A 17,958-nucleotide genomic window follows, 5' to 3' on the forward strand; every position below is an offset into this window, starting at 1 on the left:
AATTTTCCTAAAGTGTAATTTTTGTGTAATCGGTCAATAGTATTTTGAGACTGCTTTGCTTCCATGTTTATCGAGTGGGGTGATGTGTCAGTTTTAAACCCTTGGAAATATCAGATGCTAGAATTTTTTCCCAAGGGATGATTTGTGCTTGTGCAAAAGTTTAGCATTCCTTATGAAAAATAAGTTTCAGAAATTCAATCCTTGGGCAAAGTTAATGACATGCTCTCACTGGCCTTTTGGAAATCCTGTGGTGAAGAGGTGATATCCACTATGCATAACATAGGAGGGTTACTGTTTAGAAGAAATGTGTTTGAACATTTATCTTTAAAAAAAAAAGTGTTTTTTGGTTCAGTGGACACTGATTCTTCCTGCTTTTTCAAAATCTCAATCATCTACTGGCAGTCATCTGTAAAGATATCCTATTCTGCTTTTAAGGGCCAATGGAGTTTGTGGTCTTCAATTTGCATTTTGCATATGATTAAAAGCATTTTGAATTATTTCTTATTAATGGCTCTTTCCACTTCTACCTTTCCTTTCAGTCTATACAACATTTTGGGTTTATGGTTTATCTGTTCATCTGATAGGTTTTCTTTCCATTGCAGGATGGGCCTTGTTATATTGATAACAGATGGTGTTATGGATGTACAGATAAACATTTTCCTCTGCAGTTACATCCAAACATGTAACAATATAGAACATTTCTTAAAGATTTGAACCTTAGAACCTCAATTATACAAAATATAACTTACCAAAATTAGCAATCACCCATTCTGGGGAGTTAAATCCCATGATGCAAACACCATGAAACCTTTCCAATCCTAAGTTAATAAAAGCTTTGGCCACTGTTCTTGACTCTGAAAAGTAGTCTTTGTATGTCCAATATCTGTAAAAATAGATAAATAAGAATTACTACAAAAAAACAAAATAATAAACATAAGTGAATAAAGCTGAGAGTAAATGTGAAAAAGAGCAAGGTTATTAGGTACAGTAGGGTTGAGGGACAAGTCAATTGGGAGGTAAGTTTGAATGGGGAAAAACTGGAGGAAGTGAAGTGTTTTAGATATCTGGGAGTGGATTTGGCAGCGGATGGAACCATGGAAGCGGAAGTGAATCATAGGGTGGAGGAGGGGACGAAAGTTCTGGGAGCATTGAAGAATGTGTGGAAGTCGAGAACATTATCTTGGAAAGCAAAAATGGGTATGTTTGAAGGAATAGTGGTTCCAACAATGTTATATGGTTGCAAGACATGGGCTATTGATAGAGTTGTGCAGAGGAGGGTGGATGTGCTGGAAACGAGATGTTTGAGGACAATATGTGGTGTGAGGTGGTTTGATCGAGTAAGTAATAATAGGGTAAGAGAGATGTGTAGTAATAAAAAGAGTGTGGTTGAGAGAGCAGAAGAGGGTGTTCTGAAATGGTTTGGTCACATGGAGAGAATGAGTGAGGAAAGATTGACCAAGAGGATATATGTGTCAGATGTGGAGGGAATGAGGAGAAGTGGGAGACCAAATTGGAGGTGGAAAGATGGAGTGAAAAAGATTTTGAGTGATCAGGGCCTGAACATACATGAAGGTGAAAGGCGTGCAAGGAATAGAGTGAATTGGAACGATGTGGTATACCGGGGTCGATGTGCTGTCAATGGATTGAACCAGAGCATGTGAAGCATCTGGGGTAAACCATGGAAAGTTCTGTGGGGCCTGGATGTGGAAAGGGAGCTGTGGTTTTGGTGCATTATTACATGACAGCTAGAGACTTAGTGTGAACGAATGTGGCCTTTGTTGTCTTTTCCTAGTGCTACCTCGCGCACATGCAGAGGGATGGGGTTGTTATTTCATGTGTGGTGGGGTGGCGATGGGAATGAATAGAGGCAGACAGTATGAATTATGTACATGTGTATATATATGTACATGTCTGTGTGTGTATATGTATGTATATGTTGAGATGTAAAGGTATGTATATTTGCGTGTGTGGATGTGTATGTATATACATGTGGATGTGGGTGGGTTGGGCCATTCTTTCGTCTGTTTCCTTGTGCTACATCACTAATGCGGAAGACAGCGACAAAGTAAAACAAATAAAATAAATAAAAATAAAATAAAATTATTTGCAATCACAAAAAATCAAAATGAAGCTACTTTTCTTTTATACATACATGCCCCTAAATCCTCCATGCTAAGTTAGCTGGTTCAGAATTGTATGACAAAGGAGTGACTACTCTATCATATTATTTGGATCTCCCAGACTAAAGTTACTGGTACTTAAACTTTGGTAAGAGAGAAAGAATTGTTAAAAGTAAGGGAGAGTCTTTAGCCATAAAAACCAGTACCATTATCAATTGCTACATACACTCTAAAGTGAATAACTTGAGCAAACAAGAAATGGCGTACATTCAAGGTTGGCCCTTGAGTATAGTCCACACCAAATAGTTGAAAAAATTCAGACTTTCATAAGTGGCTGCCAGCTGTTTAGAAATGATTTTTTTCAAAATCAAATGGTGAAAATTGTGCTTTATAGTTTACTTTTCAAAAGTTTTTCTTTCTTATTTACTCTACATAATCAAAAAACTTTTGGTAATCCAAAAGAAAGCTGAAAGCATGCTTCTTAACGTTTAACTACATTTGTATCAGTGAGACTACATAAAAATCTCCGTACTTCCACACCCCATCCCTCTTAACAGCCAGTGCAGGATGTTCTGCATAATTCTCAGCTTTTTTCTGCATCATTGTGTGAAGAGAAATGGGTTGCTCTGACATTGGTCCTTCTTCAGTCAGGTGCAGCTGAATCACACCATCTGGATCTGAGGTTTTGAAGGATGTTGCAGGTAGTATCTTTAAAAGCAGAAAAATAAATTATATTTTGTTGGAAATGCTAAGAAACTCAACACCAAAATATTTATCACACTTAAGCATTTTAACACTTTTTTAATTTAGTAATGCTTTAATGTTCACAATACTAGGATTCATAATCAATAGCCCATATAGAAAAAGATTGATATGAAGTCAGGAGAATACATTCTAGGATTTATAACCAAAAGACCAAATATAAAAAGACTTAAATGAAGTCAAGAAAATGCATTCTGAAGTAAAGTGTTTAATTTACAATACAAAACTACTTATCTTTTTTTATATCATTATACTTTGTCGCTGTCTCCTGCGTTAGTGAGGTAGCACAAGGAAGCAGACGAAAGAGTGGCCCAACCCACCCACATACATATGTATATACATACAATTCCACACACAGCACATATACATACCTATACATCTCAACATGTACATATATATACATGTACATAATTCATACTGTCTGCCCTTGTTCATTCCCGTTGCCACCCCGCCACACATGAAATGAAAACCCCCTCCCCCAGCATTTGTGTGAGGTAGTGCTAGGAAAAGACAACAAAGGCCACAATCGTTCACACTCAGTCTCTAGCTGTCATGTATAATGTACCGAAACCACAGCTCCCTTTCCACATCCAGGCCCCACAAAACTTTCCATGGTTTACCCCAGACGCTTCACATGCCCTGGTTTAATCCATTGACAGCACATCGACCCCAGTATACCACATCGTTCCAATTCACTCTATTCCTTGCACGCCTTTCACCCTCCTGCATGTTCAGTCCCCAATCGCTCAAAATCTTTTTCACTCCATCTTTCCACCTCCAATTTGGTCTCCCACTTCTCCTCGTCCTCCACCTCTGACACATATATCCTCATTGTCAACCTTTCCTCACTCATTCTCTCAATGTGACCAAACCACTTCAAAACACCCTTTTCTGCTCTCTCAACCACACTCTTTTTATTGCCATACATCTCTCTTACCCTTTCATTACTTACTCAATCAAACCACCTCACACCACATACTGTCCTCAAACATCTCATTTCCAGCACATCCACCCTCCTGCGCACAGGGTGGATGGACAATGTAAGTAGTATTCCGAGTTCCATTTCCCCAAGATGTTTCATTGCTACTATCACTCACTATACTAACCTAATTTACATGTAAAACATACATTTACTATTTCCATCTCTACACATGTTAGCCTTGCAATTTCCTTAAGTGCAAGTGGGCAACTAATCTATGTGAAAAATACATCACAAAGAATTCCAAGGGACAGACATTAAGCATTGTTACCAGATTAGAAATATAGGCTTTTATATGTGAAAAATCTTTTCTCCTAAAGGTGTAGTCTACAAGCAAAAATGAAATAATAAGTTAGTGCAATATCAGGGACTGGTTATTAGAGCCCTCTATTAACTCGTCTAAGCAGATGAGAACCAGCCACCAATCAGTTCCATCAACCAGCCTCTCAGCCAGACTAACCTCAATGAATCCACAAGTGGCACAAGTGGGCTATGAAAAAAGTTTTTTGAAAAAGGGGTTGGGGAAGGCTGGGCAATGGTGTAGTAGGGGAGGCACAATATTTGTAAAGAAAAACCTCTTCCACTATATGCAAGGCATTCTCCCTTACACATATCTTTAGTTAGCATATCTTGTGTAATACTTCTAAATATACAGTACGCAAGTCATAGATCATCAATGTTGTGCCTGAGTATGAAATAAGAGAAGGGCATAAAACCAAGTTCTCCTACAGAAACAAAACTTCCCAAATGAGCTAACCACTCTTGTTCATAACTTATTTTCAGTAAGTACTGCATAATCTAAGTATAGAGCATTCCTGTAGTTCAATACCAATGCTGTGTCTCTGCATGAAATAACAGCAGGCTGCAAAACTAAGCTGCACTAAATGAAACTAACTATCCTCATCACATATTCTTATCCAGATGTGCCACATATGTCAACCCCCCCTCCCCCCACTCATGGACCCCTCACTCATGGCAGTGGACCAGACCAATAAAAAAGTATATAATATAACTTTCCATGTAGTTTTCTCACTTTAGATGCCAATTCATAATTTCATAAATTACTTTTTTAAAAAATGAAGATGGGCACAAAATACTGCTGTGTAAAGGTCAAACGTTTATGGTTCTGCTGTGCCAATTTACAAAAGGAATGTGATCATTCTGGTTGTCCTATCTTGTTTTACCATCAAAGACTAAATACGACATCTGAAGCACAGTGCGTATTAAACGTTATGGAAAATCTGCAGGACTGTACCTGGTCAGGGCCATTTCTATACTCTGTAGGTGCTGCTACTGCTGTTGCTGAATCCATATCCATATTCTGTCAAGAGAAGAGTTTAAAATGAGAAAGGCATATCAAATTATGTACTTACCTTGGTACTTAACATCATTCAAATCAACACACAGAGAGAATTCTGTGCATTATTCTACTAAATAATGACTCACTATTTTGCAGTTTTTGTTAATCATTTATTGTAATTCTATCATCTGATTTGCTTAAAAACTACCAAAACATCATCCAATTTGCTTGAAAACTATCAAAAATTGTAAATCAGAAAACTTCAGTGATCTCATAATATAAAACTACAATAATTTAGAAGCATGAAAAAATTTCAAGATTATTATAACAAGGCAAATAGTCTTAAATATCTATATCAATCAACTATATAAGAACTTAGGTAATGATTTAATTCACCAAGCTTGAAAAACTGTTAAGTAACCATCAGGAGATCCCATCTGACGCCAGTCCAATATATAACTAGCATCATTTAGAAGACACAATTCAAAAGGTTTTATGAAAATATTCAACCCCTGAACAAGGTCACATAAAGGCAAATGTGCATATCAGTCGGAATGTCCTGAAGAGATATACATATTCTCACACATCAAGGGCCACCACCACTAGATCACTCACTTCCCATTGTATAAAAACAACTGGACTCCCAGTGGACTGATGTGGAAATGTACATAACCATACATCAAGTCAGATGTCCTAGTGTGTCACTGAATATTGTATTTGTGCAGTTCGGGGAGAGAAAAACAAAAGAAATTGCTCAGGGGACACTGCCTTTGAGAGAAAAGGTTTTCAGTGAAAAAGATTTTGAGTGATCGGGGCCTGAACATGCAGGAGGGTGAAAAGCGTGCAAGGAATAGAGTGAACTGGAACAATGTGGTATACTGGGGTCGACGTGCTGTCAATGGATTGAACCAGGGCATGTGAAGCGTCTGGGGTAAACCATGGAAAGTTCTGTGGGGCCTGGATGTGGAAAGGGAGCTGTGGTTTCGGTGCATTATTACATGACAGCTAGAGACTGAGTGTGAATGAATGGGGCCTTTATTGTCTTTTCCTAGCATTATCTCGCACACATGAGGGGGGAGGGGGTTGTTATTCCATGTGTGGCGAGGTGGCGATGGGAATGAATAAAGGCAGATAGTATGAATTATGTACATGTGTATATATGTATATGTCTGTGTGTATATATATGTATACATTGAGATGTATAGGTATGTATATTTGCGTGTGTGGACGTGTATGTATATACATGTGTATGTATATACATACTTTTTTTTTCCCAAAAGAAGGAACAGAGAAGGGGGCCAAGTGAGGATATTCCCTCAAAGGCCCATTCCTCTGTTCTTAACGCTACCTCCCTAACGCGGGAAATGGTGAAAAGTTTGAAAGATAGAAAAGAAATATATGTATATATATATATATATATATATATATATATATATATATATATATATATATATATATATTCATTGGTAAACTGGAGGAGTAGCGGAATTAAGATACCATTTTGCAAAGGGAAAAGAAGAGTGCCAAATATCCCTTTAAATTTCTTCCAACTAAAGGTTTCTAAGGCCGTCTCCCCTTTTCTCAATTTCCTCCAACTAAAAGTTTCTGAAGCCACCTTCTTTACCTCAGGTGTACCAGTGTAAAGCCCCAAACTGCATTAGAGGGTTGCTGTTGAGAGGCTGAATGGCAGTGCCATCAGCCATTGTAATTCTTACTTTATGCTTTATTGACTTTCCAAGGTGGCTGGCACAATACTGAAACCATAGATGTGTCTGGTACAAACTGACCACAACATAGAATTAAGATAAATTTTGACTGCTGCAGAAAACGAGGTTTTCATAGGACCTACTGACTTTACTAAGTTTCAGCTATCTTTACATTAACATGTACAACAGTTTTCCTGACCCTCAGACCCTTCCCTATCATTGTCTTTCATTGTCAAAAAGTAAAAATAATCAGTGGCATTCAATGATAGTAGTATATTCTTCATAAGAAATCATACCATTCAATTAAATTCTTCCTTAATAATGCAGTGGGACTATACTTAAAATTACCAAAAAAAAATGGTGACCTTGAATTAGTACAGGTTCATAGTTTTTGTTTAGTGCAAATTTATCTACTAGACACACATTATTTTTATAGGGCAAAACTAAATGAAACTTGTTTGGTCTCAGTGCTTGATTATATTAGGTTAGTTTTTCATCATTTAGTTCCAATCATTTCATGTTACATGAATAATATATAAATATATCCAGACTTAACCAAAGTAACTTAAAATCTTAGTAATTAGATCAACCAATCTGACCTTTCTTGCCAAGTTAAAGAAATTGTGTGAAACTATTTAATTGAGAGGGTGAAGGCATATACAGAGCATCAGATTGGGGAAGAGCAGTGTGGTTTCAGATGTCCCAGTCCTCTGTTCTTAACGCTACCTCGCTAACGCGGGAAATGGCGAATAGTTTGAAAAAAAATATATAATATATATATATATATATATATATATATATATATATATATATATATATATATATATATATACAAATTTTTTTCTTCTCAAACTATTCGCCATTTCCCGCGTTAGCGAGGTAGCGTTAAGAACAGAGGAGTGGGCCTTTGAGAGAATATCCTCACCTGGCCCCCTTCTCTGTTCCTTCTTTGGAAAAAAAAAAAAGAGAGGAGAGGATTTCCAGCCCCCCGCCTCCTCCCCTTTTAGTCGCCTTCTACGACACGCACGGAATACGTGGGAGGTATTCTTTCTCCCCTTTCCCCAGGGATACATATATCATGGTTTGGTCACATGGAGAGATAGGGCAGAAAGAATACTTCTCATGTATCCTCTCCGTGTCATAAGAGGCGACTAAAAGGGGAGGGAGCAGGGGTCTGGAAATCCTCCTCTCCAGGTTTTACTTCTCCAAAAACGAAATAGAGAACGGGGCCAAGTGAGGATTTTCCCTCTAAGGCTAACGCGGGAAATGGCGAATATGTATAAAAAATAATATATATATATATATATATATATATATATATATATATATATATATATATATATATATATATATATATATATATATATCATTATCATATAATACCAGGTCCCCTTTTCCAGGAAATGGCCGAAGGCAAGGAAAGAATGCACGACTTCGGGAGTGAGAGACTTCACTTAGGTGCAAAATACCTGAAGGTAACTTCTTTTTATTTGGGGGAGTTAGTCCAGTGCACCATATATATATATATATATATATATATATATATATATATATATATATATATATATATATATACTATCCCTGGGGATAGGAAAGAATACTTCTCACGTATTTCCTGCTTGTCGTAAAAGGCGACTGAAAAGGGAGGGAGTCGAGGGGGTTGGAAATCCTCCCCTCTCGTTTATAATTTTCCAAAAGAATTAACATAGAAAGGGGCCAAGTGAGGATATTCCCTATAAGGCTCAGTCCTCTGTTCTTAACGCTATCTCGTTAACGTGGGAAATGGTGAATATATATATATATATATATATATATATATATATATATATATATATATATATATATATATATATATATAGTAGGTTAATTCAGAATTACACAATTAATTATATATGATCAGTAAAGGACGAGAGGGTTCGCTACTCGCACCCAACCCCACCTATAGCATAATTGTATACGACGACATAGACCAGGAGTGTACAGATAAAAGTAGTCAACCCACGAAACAATTCAACACCATTACGAAGCGTTGAGTTATGACGACATAACCGATCATACCAGGTCACATGAATGAAAAAAAAGAAATGACTATGCAAGAAACGCTAATGACAAGGATGTTGGGTCTAATATGCGTAGAGACACACATTCAATGGGACACACCCCCACGAGTGCATCACAAATTTTGGGGGCGTATTAATCTCTAAGATTGCCATAGATATTGATTCGCACTTAGATAACGTGGAATGCAGTAAACATGGTAGATACCTAACTGTAGTCAAGACAGATAGTCGGCTTCAGCTGCGATGATGATTTGAACACATCAACCAATGTGAAACTAAGCGAACAGGCATCGTGTGACCTTGGCTATGTATATTGGGTACGAACTAAGGTCCAACCTTCACCATGCCTGCCAGACGGACAAGTCATCTTTCTGTTTCCATAGTCTTCCCTACAGCCGTTCTAACTCATTTCTGTAGAAGAGGAACTTGTAACTTCGCCGCTAACTTGTTGGGCGGGAATGCAGTATAGAGACAGGGTTCCCTGAATTGTGGGATTGTTTTTCTTATTTTCTTCTATATGAGGCTCATGGTCATATGTGATAATCATCACTGTTTTAGACCTGACTTTTGACGTGTTTATATTATCCATGAACATGGGTAGTTGATGCACATGTATGTCTTTCAAATGGCTGAAAGCCGTTGAAGCTGTCTTTTGCACATACTTCATACCATGATCTGAAACATGCGGCATCATATCACTACACAAGATTTAATCTCAGGGGCGATAACTGATAGTGCCATCATTAAGGAGCCACGATAGAGCAACGACATCCGATATTACTCTTGGTATTTGCGTATTAACAGCTGTCAGTCCAACTGCAGCTCTGCATTTGTCATCTTGTGATTAAAACTGGTCCCAGTATTAATGTTAGCTCCAAATTTCATTCTTCAGTGATGATGATTTTTTTTAGTACTTCAGTTTTCCCTGGCCCCCAATCCTTCGGTATATGAATTCTGCTGTTTATGATGATTTACTTTCCCTTTGTCTCTTCCTTTTCCCTTTTATAATCCTTTGTATACGCTATTTAAGGCCCGGTCTTGATGTGGACTTTGGTCCGTGATTGGAGCCTTCAACACACACACACACACACACACACACACACACACACATATATATATATATATATATATATATATATATATATATATATATATATATATGCTAACTTATCTGTTTTACGGGGCTTGGTATCTTCTACAAACCTTAAACTCTGACATAGAATTGTACATTTTCAGTCCATTGTTATTTAGAGAGGTAGCGTCATGAACAGATGACTCAGTCTCAGAGAGGAAAATTCTTACATCGTCAGCGTCTCTCTTCCTGGAGACGTAAAATAGGAGGGAAGGATTTCCAGGCCCCTCGCTCACCCTCTAGTCGTCTTTTACGACACAGGGAATACGTTGGCAGTATTCTTTCTCCTCTATCCCCCTATCTCTTTAATATTTCCCTTGATAATATATATATATATATATATATATATATATATATATATATATATATATATATATATATAGTTTCTTTTCTTTTTCGCAGGAAAAAGATTTTCGGCAAAATATCGTCTGAAAATTACCAATTGTTTACAAACACTTAGATGTCAGTGGTGTACAGTGAGCGATGGCGAACCTTGAACCCATATTACCTCCTTGAATATTACGCCTTCAAGCCTATTCTCCCACATTGGATCTTCTATGAAGAATTGACTTTTGGTGTTGTTGTTGCTTTTTTTTATTTACCATAATTTATAAACTGTGTATTGTTGGAGTGGCTGAGGGACGCAGCTGAGCCCGACGCTCATTACGTCGTCTGCAACCATTAAGAGACGACGTCAAAATGGCGGGAAGATGGGACGGGTTCCAGGGTCTTCCTCAGGGCTGGGAAGTTAGATTTGACGCCAGGAGTGGCCGATAGTAAGTCCTTTTTGAGAAGGTTTTTCTTCTTCAGTATAATGGTAGTTTTTGGAAATGAAGAGTAGGAATATTCAGTGATGCAGAGCAAGATTGCCTGCCATGTTCATTCTCATGACAACCAAGATATGATCTCTCTCTCTCTCTCTCTCTCTCTCTCTCTCTCTCTCTCTCTATATATATATATATATATATATATATATATATATATATATATATATATATATATATATAAACTTGCTTGAAAAAAGCACTGGAGCTCTGAGCTTTAAATTGTTCTTCAAGCTTATCCTTAAAAATGGCTCTAAATACAGTAGAAAGCTTGGAGCTTGTGTACAGTTTTCCAGCTAATTTACTGTTTATCAGTGCTTCAGATACCTTTAGATGATGACAATTCATACTTTCATATCACGATGAATTATATTTGCTGACAGAGTAGTAGAGTATCTGGAAACTTTGAGGTTGATTAGTGCAAAATTGGGTAAATCATATAAGAAATATATAGAACCTACGTAAACCTTACATTACCATCATATTGTAACGTAGTATTTTGTGCTAAATATACCACTCATATATATGAAAATGCACAGCTAATTTGGTGCCAAATTTCAACAAATAAATGGCGTGTGTGATCTGTTGCAGCCTTTGAATGTAATGCTGATGTATTTTGCAGTCATTTTGGCTACTACTTGAGGTATTTATAGGTTCTGTTGATGTTTTACAAGTGCATTTCCTTCCTTTACAATATTTATCCCATTAATTTCCCAAATCTTTATAATCGGCAGAATATAAAGCACGAAATCATGCCCTTCATTTGTTGTTATATCCTAAACATGAGCATTCCAGAACACTGATGCATATTTATTCTATTTAGTGTTTATAATTGTTGATTAGAGGTCTTACAAGATGAGGATTGTATTGTAGTTGCTGTTTAAGGGAAATGTGCTAAAATTGCAGTTTAGGGACATCATAGAAATAACATGGATTAGGAAGAGCATATCAATGAATTCCTTACACTTGATATAAGTGATTTGGATTGATGATGCATGATTTGGAATGTTTTTATTATACATAAGTAGGTGTTTGATTACAAAATTCTATGATAGGAAAAATGGTAAAAGTGAAACACTTATAGAAATCAACAGAACATTTCGATACCTCTCTTAACTTCTCACTCCTTGAAGTTACATGTTTTGATGTCATTTGAAAGTATGAGTTATAGTGTCTTTGCTCTCATCTACTTGGGGATTTGTTTGGTGGCTGTGTTCACAAAGAATGTTTGCATATTCTCACCTCATTTAAAGAATATTTTGGAAGTAAGTAAGAGTGTTGTTGATGAAAATTAAGGTTTATCTCATTTTCAAGATGAAGTTGAGTGAAGTTTTCTTAAGTTTTGTTTAAACTTATCAGGGCTTCACTTTTGCCCCACGTATTTTTAACCCCTGAAAAATTGTATCAGTACTTGGACAGATTGCATTATCCCTACATGTATGGATATCCTCCTCCTGCCCTTATTTGAATTCGAGGGCATGCTTAATCAGTATGTAGAGATGCTTTATAATGCAGACAACTGTAATCAACACTATGAAAGATTTTTTGAGTATCATATACCCACGTAACCCAATGTCTTGCCTTGAAGGAACCCTAGCTGTACTTGTATGGGATGCCTTTTCCCAGTGTCATTTAAGTAGAAGGGGTGCTTTGTTAGTATTTAAAGATGCTTTATGTCACAGGCAATTACATGTTGCACTGGGAAAGAATTCTAACATCTCAGTTATTCAGTTACCCATTATTTACTTATGCAGTTGAGAGAAGCAGGTTAATTGGAGTGAGTTTGAATGGAGAGGACCGAGAGGAAGTAGGATGCTAAAGTGAGCCTGATGGTGGGTGAAGAGGCTATGGTCCAGGGGCATTGAGGAGTGTGTGGAAAAAGAGGTCTCTGTTGGTGAGGGTAAAGATGGGTATATTCAGTGTTCTAATTGTTCTAATGATGTTGTATGGACATGAGACATGGGGTGTAGATAAGAATATAGAGAAGAAGGTAGACAAGTTGGAAATGAAACATTTGAGGACAGTATGCAGAGTGAGGATGGTTGATCGAGTGACAAATGAAAGAGTAAGATGTTGTAGTAAAAGGAGTATATATGAGAGATATGAAGAGGGTGTGCTGAAATGATTTGGGCATATGGAGAGGATGAGAAGGGGGTATACTTGTTAGAAGTGGAGGGAACAACGATAAGGGGTAAACTGGAGGTGGTGGAAGGACGGAATGAAAGAAGCATTGGCTGTTTGAAACTTGAACTTGTATGAGGGTGTGTAGCATACATGGGATAGAGTAAGTTGAATGATATAGTATACAGGGTGCAAGACATGCACTGGGCTGAGGAAAAGGAAATGAAGCAGTCAGGGGAAACCCAAGGAAAGGGTTGTGGGCTTGGTTTTGGAGAGGGAGCTCTGTTTCAGTGCATTATATATGGCTGCCAAAGAGTGGATGTGAGTAAAGGAGGTTGTTGTTCATCTGCTTCTGGCACTACCTCTCTATTGCCATAGACAGTGGACTGGCATTAAATAATGTAGGTTTTTTAAAATTGTTTTTTTAGCAGTGAGCCTACATATGAAACATGTTGATTCCATTGCATTTAAAGCATTTTCTACTTACTTTAGACTTATGTTATTTGCATTTATTACATTTACAGCTACTTTATTGACCATGTTAACAAGAAGACATCATGGGAGGACCCACGTCTAAAGAGCGCTCCTCCTCCTCCTCCACATCCAGATACACTCCCGGTGGAGCTCAGGGCTCAACAGGAGAGCCAGTCTTTACCTCATCACCAGGTTGGAGTATATAGAATCTTGTTTTGTTATGCAGTGAATCTTCACTATAAGTTTCCTCATTATGCATTGTTTTTAGTATATGTTGTTAAGTTAGGAAATATATCTTCTATCTTATATCAAAGACATGAAATGAAAGGAAATGCTAAGCAAATGTGAGTTGCTTCTGTTAAGAATATCAAGGAAAATAATTAATCTAGAAGTAAAATTAGATAAAGTATTAAGGCATTTTGATGCTAGAGTATATGGGTTTTAATGTCAGAGCTATTGGCCTACCTCTTGCATCAGTGAGAACAAATTGTTTTGCAGACAAAATAAAAGTATATGCTCAGAGTGTGACGCCTTTAACTTCTACTATGATTACTTATAGCAGAAGTGGAGGTATGGAAAAATGGAGGACTCTTAAATGCTTGGATGTTTAAATGCTTGCTGTTTGGATAATGATCATTCAGTAAAGCTCGATGTATATATCTTATATATTTACTTAATATTCAGAAATTAATTCAGTATATGTTGACTTGAGTTTTGTTGATTACAATATTTTTGTGAGAAGGTTTTGACCGAAATTAATCCAACAAACACCAAGCAATCACCTTCCCAGCTCAATCTTAAACACCACTACATCAAACACCCAAACTTCACTCATCAGAGATTCAGAAGTTACACTTTCTCATTAGTGCTCTGGAGACCACACATCTCCAATACATTAGCAGTAAAAGACTTGGTCCCTGTATGCAAGATTAAAAGATTGAGCGATATGAGTGTAAGACTCCCTGTAACACACAAATGATAATCACAAACAATTACTCATCATATAACAAGACATCTCATGCACACAGTGCAATCTCTGTATGAAAGTTTATGGGCAATTATTGCTAGATTTTTCTACTCTTACCTCATACACACACACACACACGCACACACACACACACACACACACACACACACACACACACACACACACACACACACACACACAGAACATCACCATACTTAACCAATAGTCTCATTTGGTGGGTGCACTATAGAAGGGGTTCTTTGGTAAAGAAGCTATGGTTAGATTTATATCCATTACCATACTCCACAAACCTTACTGTGATTGCCTCTGGCCACTTCACATGTCCTGGTTCAGCCAGTTCACAGCACATTGTCCTCTGTATCCCACATTGCTCCTATTTGCTTTATTCCATGCATGCATCTTCCCCTCTTACATGTTCAGGCCCTAGTAACTTGGAGCCTCTCTCACTTTATCCTTCCATCTCCTTGATATACTGCTCTCCCTTATTTTCTTATTTACTTCATTTATTATTTCTCTGGGATAAATTTCTTTGAAAGAGTCTATTTTTCTGTTGGCTTCTGCTATCCAAGGCTGCACTACTTGTAGTAAAAGGGAAATGTAGATTACTTTAGAGCCAGGAGTCTTTGACAAGGTTGAATTTCCAATGATACATCCTTGCTAAAGGTGACTCTTCATTTGCATAGTCCATATACACCTTCAATAACCAGTTAACAGTGCTATCACCCCTTTACTTGAGAAACTGATCTATAATCTCATCCACTTGTTACTGCACTTTATTGAAGACTGTCTCCTCCCTTTTTACCATAACTTTCACCATGACTCCTTGGCATGTCTTCTCTTTCCAGATACACCTCATCTGCCTCCTTTTCATCTAAAATATTTCGTATTCTATTTTAACATATATATGTACATGTCCGTTTTTATTTGCAGTATGGATATTATATAATTTTTTGGTGTTATTTTTGCTCTTTACAGAATATTACTTTTTGTAATTAGATATTTAATCAAGAGGGGGTTTCATAAGGAATGTCCAATACAGTAAAAGCTGATAAAGACATTCAATACACTCTAGATGCAGGATTACTCAGCAAATGAAAATTGACAGGAAATATCATACTGATGTTTTGAAATGAGAATACACATTACAGGAATTAATCTCTATTACCTTTCTGTCATACTCTTAGATTTAGAGGGATTATAACAGGGTGTTTTGCACTATAACTGACAGTGGATGAATGAGAGTAATGATAAGAGGACTAAGAAGATAGGAAATTGCTTTTCAGTTGAAATAATGTAATATTAACATTTTGAGAGAAATACAGTTAAGGAGAAATGGAGGTGACAGGTGCTCTGTAGCTGACTGTGAATGTACTGTGAAGTCTGGCAAGAGACTGGCAAAGCTTTTCATTGACCTTCCCCATTCATCTCAGCTTATGTTAAGAACTTGCAAGCCCTGCTTAAGGAGTATGCTAAGCTGAAACCTTGTCTTTAACTCATACTCATTATTATATTAGTTCATTTGATTATGGTGATGAAGGCATATTGCTTGAGTAATGCTATCTTAACATCTGTGTAAGAATTGCTTTATTGGTTATTTTATATTAGAAAAGGTGGATATATATTCATTTAGTGAATTTACCCTGTGATATGATAAAAGATGCTTTATAAATTAAGTAGTTCATTGTGCCTCTGTTATTTTTACTTTAAAGTCCCATATCAGTGGATGATGATGGCGGAACCTATACCATCCTAATAGATGCTTACATGAATAACGCTAGCTTTGTAGATTTGGTTTCTTCATGAGTGCATTGATGGATATCAGTGTTTATTTTATGAAGGTTGTATTCCTAATCCTCTTAAGCTCACTAACACAGTGGTTCCTCTTTCCCTATCACTGTAGCCTCCCTGGATGAGCCCCTTCTTAGGGGGTCGATTGTCCTCCGTCTACCCATCGTATGGAGGTTATAACTTGGCTTACATGCCTCCATATGCACTGTATGGCCCTGTTTATCCACTGCAGGTACTAACATTCTTGGAGGTCAAACTGTCATGTATGAGCAGACTTCACTTTGCAACAACATAAGTTCAGATTTCAAATAGTAGTGTGTATACTCTTCAAGTAGTCTTCCCTTATAGGAAAAGATATATATGGTTATACCCCCAGTAATCATTATTGTGCTTTAAGCATGATTTATAAGTAAAGTTAGACATAATATCATATAATCAGATTTGTTTATTAACTAGAATGAAGTTAAGGAAATAGTTTCTTTTACATTATCATGTATTCTTTTACCCACATTCTCATCAGGGTCTTTGAGTATTTTCACACCTGGAATTACTAAAGAAACTAGTGTGATGACCATTTGTTCACTAGTTATAGATACTCTTTTGCTGTGGCCAGTTCCAAAGGGAACTGGCATCAGAGATATAGATAGATTGATGGTTACATGCATTGACTAGAATGAATTGGATTGATGAAGTACATGGGGGTGATGTGCTCTGAGTGGCCTGAACTAAAGGGAAAATAATGGATGAGTGTGATGAGTATATCTGTGAATGTTGGGCCTTAGTTTCATTACATTATACATTACAACTAGAGTTTAAATGTGTGTAGGTGAGGTTATTGTTTATTTGTACCTAATGATACCTCACAAAGGTAGGAAGATATAGTTATGAATAAAGAAGTGTGCAGCATGCATATTGCACATATTAGTGGTATTGTTCTTAACGCTACCTCACATATGCGGGAAATGGCGAATATGTATGAAAAAAGATGTGTAAGGTGTGTTATTGCATTGTAAGACAAGTACTGTAGAAGCATTATTCCATGTAAGAAATATTTTTATTTATCTTTGGAAATGTACAGTAAGACCTTAGACAACACTCCCAGAAGCTCTCAGAACTGTGCTCAAGTAAGTCATCTAGAGAGGGTTAAATACATGGTAGATTAAATGGAAAGAGTAACGTAGGAGGATTCAGATATATTGTAGAGAATAAGCAGTGGGAGATGTTTTTCATTGCAGAGAAAAGCACTGAGGAGGGAGAGAGTCAGCTCACTAATGTAGTGAAGTTTTTGAATGAGTGATACAGATCAGTCTTTTGTTTAAGTAATGTTAGAAGGCAAATTGAACATGTATGTGGCAGTCAGAGGGCAAGGTGTGGAGCTGATTTTCTTGAGAATGTTTTAATGAAATGAAGGAATACTTGCTGGGGAGAAAAACATGACTGTGGGAGAATGATTGGAATATATTGTGGTGCAATGAGATGTGGAGGGATTAGAGGAAATTCAAAGTTAAGATGGGACAGTAAAGTAATTTAGGGAAAGTGTTATGAATTCAGATAATTTTTCTTATTTAACTGTGATTGTTATCATTAAAGAAACTCACGCTTAGGCTACTATACTTAAAGGAACAAACAAAATCTCATTTTGGTAATTGATAGATTATGTTTAGGATTTCATCCTGGAAAATTCCTGAAGTCATATGTACGTAC

General features: G+C 36.9%; 2 protein-coding genes across 7 annotated transcripts in view; one reads left to right on the forward strand and one right to left on the reverse strand.

Annotated features, from left to right (window-relative positions):
- The window catches only part of LOC139747201 (long-chain-fatty-acid--CoA ligase ACSBG2-like), a 32,218-nt gene extending 22,968 nt beyond the window's left edge, over window positions 1-9,250 (reverse strand). The window contains exons 1-4 of one of the 2 annotated variants that reach the window (XM_071659214.1): window positions 9,133-9,250; window positions 5,117-5,182; window positions 2,653-2,828; window positions 750-883 (exon numbers count right to left, since the gene is read on the reverse strand). In XM_071659214.1, coding sequence (XP_071515315.1) covers window positions 750-883; window positions 2,653-2,828; window positions 5,117-5,179 — 373 coding nt within the window. In that variant the 5' untranslated portion in view covers window positions 5,180-5,182; window positions 9,133-9,250. The remainder of the gene's footprint in view (window positions 1-749; window positions 884-2,652; window positions 2,829-5,116; window positions 5,183-9,132) is intronic. The other variant, XM_071659215.1, reaches the window with a different exon arrangement.
- LOC139747200 (uncharacterized) overlaps window positions 1-17,958 on the forward strand; it is a 58,482-nt gene that overhangs the window by 18,236 nt on the left and 22,288 nt on the right. For 2 of the 5 annotated variants that reach the window (XR_011712336.1, XM_071659210.1), the window contains exons 1-3: window positions 10,462-10,835; window positions 13,529-13,670; window positions 16,367-16,486. Coding sequence is in view for 4 of the 5 variants with exons in the window: in XM_071659210.1 (XP_071515311.1) it covers window positions 10,759-10,835; window positions 13,529-13,670; window positions 16,367-16,486 (339 nt within the window). In the remaining variant the exon portion in view is untranslated. Of the gene's footprint in view, window positions 1-8,267; window positions 8,343-10,461; window positions 10,836-13,528; window positions 13,671-16,366; window positions 16,487-17,958 lie in introns of those variants that run through there. The other 3 variants (XM_071659213.1, XM_071659211.1, XM_071659212.1) reach the window with 2 other exon arrangements.

The sequence above is a fragment of the Panulirus ornatus genome, chromosome 67 (assembly GCF_036320965.1).
Source record: "Panulirus ornatus isolate Po-2019 chromosome 67, ASM3632096v1, whole genome shotgun sequence".
Taxonomy (NCBI): domain Eukaryota; kingdom Metazoa; phylum Arthropoda; class Malacostraca; order Decapoda; family Palinuridae; genus Panulirus; species Panulirus ornatus.